Raw genomic sequence first — 6000 nt, 5'->3', positions numbered from 1 at the left:
CATGTAGGTGAAGGGTCTTGGGGAGACTCATAACAGTTTTAAGCAGTTCAATTCAAGAGAACAGCACTTTCTTGTCTGCTAATTGGTTATCACTGTCTACAATCAGAGATACGTGCATTTTGGTGGTGCTCAAAATGCAGTTTGCAAAGCACTTTTTGGGGATCCCTTTGAGAGGAAAGGGTACAGTATAAATGACAAAAAAAAGTTGTTTATTACCCAAAACACTATCACTGGGAAGAATAGAGCTCTGTAGTTTCAGCATCTCTTGTCCTCCTGCTACTCCATCTGCAAAGGAAATCATCCCTCTTTGCAGTCACTCAAACGATTCACTCTCTTAGTGTGAGGAAACGAGAGAAGATTCTTTTGGTTTGAGACATCAGAGAGGGGTGAGGCTCTGAGTCAGTTTATAAAACAGCTGCTCTGCTGCTTCTGCTACTTTAAAATCTATAAATATGCTTCAAGAATTGCTGCCAGCTGTTGGACATGGTATTCAGATGTCATTGGTCACATTGGACTTGTGTGTAACAGACACCGCAATGGAATCCTGTGCCAGTTTACCTCAGGTAAAAAAAGTTCTCTCAACCGGTTGGTTGCTTTAAGATTGCTTGGAATTCCAAGCCATTACGGTGTGTACAGCACAAAAGCAGTTGCTGGCTGTTCTGCTTGGTCATTAATTTTTATTATATTAATTGTTATGTGTGGCTTTTATCATCTGGGGAGAAGGTCCTTGCCTTAGGGCACTTCTAGTCTTAATGAGAAATGACAACAGGCCAGAAGCGGAGGAAGGAGAGGGGGAAGCACTTTGGGGAGAGAGCGTCACTTAAAAAATGATCAGATCACATGGGGCTTTTTGTGTGGTTCATGTTTTTCTTGTTTTAAATTGTTATCTTAAAATGTGATCTGATTAGCCCCTAAGGAGGGAAGAGGCAGTGGAGGTTCAGGTGGGAAGCAAGGCGGGTGAGTCTACAGGAGCAGGTTTACTGTTCCTTTTATAGCCACAGCGGAGAGGAGTCTTCACCCTCTGCTGTTTCCTACAAAGGGTATATGATTTTTGTGCCTACATTCGTACCAGTTAAAGTAATTAGGGTGTACTGTACACAATGACATAGTACAAGATGAGCAGTTTCATATTGTAGCTCTCAATTTGGGCTTTTCAGCCTTTGTTATTGCTGTTCCAAATGTATAATTGTGAGTGATACTGCAGGGTGAGAAGTTGCTTTTGAGTATCACCCTTTTCCTCTCTGGCTGCAGAACTCGAGCACTAAGAGTACTCCACTGGGAATGGGAGAAGCCAAGGAGAGGAATCCATGCATGCTGCAGGGGACTGCTGACCACAAGGTACTATACAAGAGAATTTCAAAATCAAACCATGTTAGGGTGGTTTCTGATGGCAGAAGGAAGGGGAGGACAGATTTATTCACTGATCATTTGAATAGCACCATAATGGCTCAGCAAACCCAGCTTAAAAGGAAGGTCCACTGATGGAGGAGGGCCAGAGGCAATTGCCCAGGGGTCCCTAGCCACTACCACTGCCAGCAGTGCAGCAGGACTCAGGCAAGCTTCCTGCCTGCCCTCACTACACACTACTCAAAGAATCAGCTGGCGCATCCTTCCGGCCCTTGTCTGGGTTTCTCCATGCGCTGCCCTCATCCTGAGTGTGACTTTGCAACCCACATTGGCTGGCAGAGACCCCTTATCGCCCACCTAGCAGCTGCTGCCAGAGGGATGTGCCAATTGCTATCAGAAGCCGCCCAAGGTAAGCACTGCCCCTTCATCCCCTCCTGCACCCTAACTCCCTGCCTCAGTGTACCCTGCATCCCCTCCCACACCCAAAGTCCCTCCTAGAAACCCACACCTCTTGCCCCAGGCCAGAGTCCACACCCTGCCCTCCTTCCTGAGCCCACCTCCTGCACCCAAACACTTTTCCAGAGCCTGACCCATCACCCCTTCCCACACCCCAGCCCTCTGCCCAAAGTTGGTGAAAGTAAACGAGGGTGGGGGAGAGTGAGCAATGGAGGGATGGGAGATGGAGTGGGCAGGGCTGGGCCTCAGAGAAGGGCAAACCAGAGGCATGGCCTCCGTGAAGAGGCAGGGGGTAGGGCAAGGTCTTTGGGTTTATGTGGTTGACAGTTGGCAACCCCATTGAGCTGACATATAGAAGCTCTGGCCATGCCAGAGGAATGTGCCCAACAGCGCAGCCGGCAGCTTGCTGGACACCAGCCAGTGCAAGTGTAGTACCGCCCAAATGTCAGGCGGATCACGTCTGCACAGGCACAGCTTGTCTCTGCATGGAGGCCCTCTGATTGGTCTGCCCTGGGGCCTGGAATTGCTGTCAGCAGGCTTGTTTATGGGTGAAACATGTTGATGTTTAACATGTAAATCGTTCTTTGTTCATATTAAAATTTTGTAGTTTTGGTGCATGAAAAATTTCTTTTAGTGTCTTTCTGTTACATTAAAAGGGGTTGATTTAAATGGACTTTCTACTGTAAAATGTGTATTATTATAGGCTAGAAGAATTACCCAGGATTGCCCGGGTCCTTCGGGGCAGGGGGTTGGCAGTGTGGGAAGTGCAGGAATCAGGGCAGGGTGGGTGGGAGAGTGAGGATGGAGGTTTGAGGAGGGGCTCAGGGTGTGGGGGGGTGTCCCATCTGGCAAGGATTTCTCTCCCCTCCTGGCTAGAAGAGGCCTTCTCATCCCCTGGCCAGCAGAAGCATTTTTCTCCCCCTACATGTCTCTTCACTGGCAGGCTTTCTTCTTTCCCTTCCCTGGTGCTGCAGCCAACAGCTGAGGGGGGGAAAGGGTTTGCGGTAGGAGCCCACAGTGGTCATTGTGCAGTATTGCTCTCACCAGCACTCTCTGCCCCCAGTCACCATGCTCAGTCCCTCTAAACAGCAGCTTCCTCCCTTTCCATGTCCTGGAAAATTGTCCCATTCCCAGCACTTCCCATTTTCCTGGAACAACCAAATCCTGACCTAAGATAAAAGGAAGCTGCATCCCAAATTTGGTGGTCCTAGTTCTTATCATTTAGGAGGAGTTCTTGAACAAACAGATTCACAGATGGACAGACAGACAGACATTTCTAAAATATATAGACAGATGAAGACAAATTTATTTCTGGTTTGAGGGGTAATTGACATAAGTGGAGCTGGGACAATTTGCACCTTCAGTGAATCTTGTGCAGTGCCTCCTTGGTTTTTCAAGTGGTACAAATCCTAGTTTTATGGGTCAACATTACTTCTGGCCTCTGCTAGATAGAAAGTCATCCCAATATAAGGCTTCACAAGGTATGAATTAACATTATATTAAATCCTCCCTACTGGAAGTCAGGGTACCAGCTTTATCTAAGACAACAGCTTTTTCCAGTTTTCACCCTGCCTCTAATCTTCTCCTTTGTTGGTGAAGTGTATTGAGAAGGTGATGCTAGTGTCATTCGGAATCTTTGTATTTCAGTTGGTCCCTGGTTTTAGACCTGGGCATGGTACGTAGATCAGACTAGTCTCATGAGTTGGTGATCTCTTCTGAGGAATATAGAGTATTCATGTGTCTGTGCTGATTATCCATTTTGCCTTAGGTGCAAATTGGAATAGTTCAAGTGTAGGCACAAGAGTTTGCATCTGCCAAATGTGCCAAAGCAGAGGTTGATGGCTAAAAATCAGGCCTTATAAGTCAATGTGTCAAACACCTCATTGATTTAGTTGAAATGCTACTTAACCATAGAATCATGGAGGGGTAGAGCTGGAAGGGACTTGGAGAGGTCATCTAGTACCAGCCCTTGATAGTCACAGGACAAACCAACCCTGGATATTTATATTTTATGCATGTTAATATTTGATAAGGCCAAATCCTGCATGACTGAAGTGAGTGGGAGTTTTGCCATTGACTTCAGCGGGTGCTGTTTTGAGCTCATAATGCATAAGAAAATAAAAAATGATCCGATTGCTCCCTGTGCATCCACTGTAGAATATACTTCTATTTCGGAGCCTCTGATTGTGGCACTGATAAACAGATTAAAAATGAAATATGTAAATGATAGATTTTGTGTTTGTCATCAATAAAGGGAATATGCTAACACTGCATAACATTTCTCAGAGCATGATGGATTTGAATGCTTTTCTCTTGATTCTCCATGGGTATGTCAACACTACAAAGTTAGTTCGAACTAACGAATGTTAGTTCGAACTAACTTTCATAGGCGCTACACTAGCGCTACGTTAGTTCGAATTTAATTCGAACTGATGGAGCGCTTAGTTCGAACTAGGTAATCCTCATTTTACGAGGATTAAGCCTAGTTCGAACTAGCTAGTTCGAATTAAGGGCTGTGTAGCCCCTTAATTCGAACTAGTGGGAGGCTAGCCCTCCCCAGCTTTCCCTGGTGGCCACTCTGGCCAACACCAGGGAAACTCGTATGCCCCCCTCCCGGCCCCGGGCCCCTTAAAGGGGCACGGGCTGGCTACGATGCCCGTGCCAGGTGCAAGCCTGCCAGCACCCAGCCAGCAGACCCTGCACCTGGCACGGCACGAGCCAGCCACCCTCTGCCACCCAGCCCTCCGCCTCTTCCCAGGACCAGGCTGGCGGCTCCCGGGAGCTTGCCCGGGACCGCAAGAGGCGGGCACCCGCCTGGGCTAGTGCGGACATCGTGGACCTCGTCCACGATCTCCGCACTAGGCACAGGAAAGTGGCCGTCTAGGGAAGGATAGCTGCCAGCCTGGCCACCCAGGAGCAGGTATGCAAGAGAATCAAGTGGGTTCCACTGAGACCCCCGACCCTGAGCCCTGAGCTTACAATGGCAGTCCTGGGTCAGACCAAAGGTCCATCTAGCCCAGTAGCCTGTCTGCCGACAGCGGCCAACCCTAGGGACCCTGGAGGGGATGGACCGAAGACAGTGACCAAGCCATTTGTCTCGTGCCATCCCTCTCCAGCCTTCCACAAACCTCGGGCAGGGACACCACTCCTACCCCCTGACTAATACCACTCCATGGACCCAACCTCCATGACTTGATCTCACTTCCCTTTCAACTCTGTTCTAGTTCTAGCCTTCACAGCCTCCTGCAGCAAGGAGTTCCACAGGTTGACTCTTTGCTTTGTGAAGAACAACTTTCTGTTACTAGTTTGAAGCCTGCTACCCATTCCTTTCCTTTGGTGTCCTCTAGTCCTTCTTTATGGGAACTAATGAAGAACTTTTCTGTATGCACCCTCTCCACCCAACTCCTGCTTTTAGAGACCTCTATCCTGTTCCCCCTCCGTCTCCTCTTTTCTAAGCTGAAAAGTCCCAGTCTCTTTAGCCTCTCTTCATATGGGACCTGTTCCAAACCCCTGATCATTTTAGTTGCCCTCCCCAGCCTCTCTCTTCCCCTCTCCCACCTCCTTTTCCCAGTCTCCCCCAGTTTTGTTCAATAAAGACAGATTCCATTTTTGAACACAGTTGTCCTTTATTTTGTACATCAAGTAGAGGGGCTAGGGAAGGGTAAGAGAAAGGAGGTGAGGGAGGAATGGGGTACGTGCCCCCGACGGGGAGGACTGGGCTGGCTCTGTGGGCTTCTGGGGGTGGAAGTTCTCCTGCAGCCCCCCAATTGCCCCCTCTCCCCAGATGGCAGCCTGCAGCAAGTGCAGCCGGTCTGATGGCCGAGTGCTGTGATGTGCCCAGTGTGGGTACTCTGGGCAATCCAAGCCAGGACTGCTTTGCAAGCGGGACACCCCTGAGAACTGTCTGTCCGGGGTGGGGGTCAGGACCCTTTAAGCACAGCCCTCGGCTAGCCTGAGATAGCATCTCCACGCTCTAAGTCCTCCTCTGATGCCCTGCCGGCACTGCTTCCGGCCATCCTTAAGCCTGGTTCAGGGTCCACTTAATGTGGACATGCTAGTTCGAATTAGCAAAACGCTAATTCGAACTAGTTTTTTAGTCTGGATCCGTTAGTTCGAATTAACATTGTAGTGTAGACGTACCCCATGGGAAAGTTAGCAGAAATAAAAAAATGTTTTTCTCTAATATAATGGCATTTA

At 48.7% G+C, this 6000-nt stretch overlaps 1 protein-coding gene across 1 annotated transcript in view; it reads left to right on the top strand.

Annotated features, from left to right (window-relative positions):
- The first annotated feature begins 377 nt into the window (after positions 1-377).
- The window catches only part of LOC102448586 (cytosolic phospholipase A2 epsilon-like), a 35189-nt gene continuing 29566 nt past the window's right edge, over positions 378-6000 (top strand). Inside the window, exons 1-2 of the mRNA XM_006130348.5 lie at positions 378-563; positions 1252-1338. Of these exons, the coding sequence (XP_006130410.4) occupies positions 453-563; positions 1252-1338 (198 nt within the window). The 5' untranslated portion in view covers positions 378-452. The remainder of the gene's footprint in view (positions 564-1251; positions 1339-6000) is intronic.

Source organism: Pelodiscus sinensis, chromosome 5, assembly GCF_052426305.1.
Source record: "Pelodiscus sinensis isolate ZL-2025 chromosome 5, ASM5242630v1, whole genome shotgun sequence".
NCBI classification, from domain to species: domain Eukaryota; kingdom Metazoa; phylum Chordata; order Testudines; family Trionychidae; genus Pelodiscus; species Pelodiscus sinensis.
The sequence above is the reverse complement of the archived record's forward strand: the minus strand, read 5'-3'. Positions and strand labels throughout refer to the sequence as shown.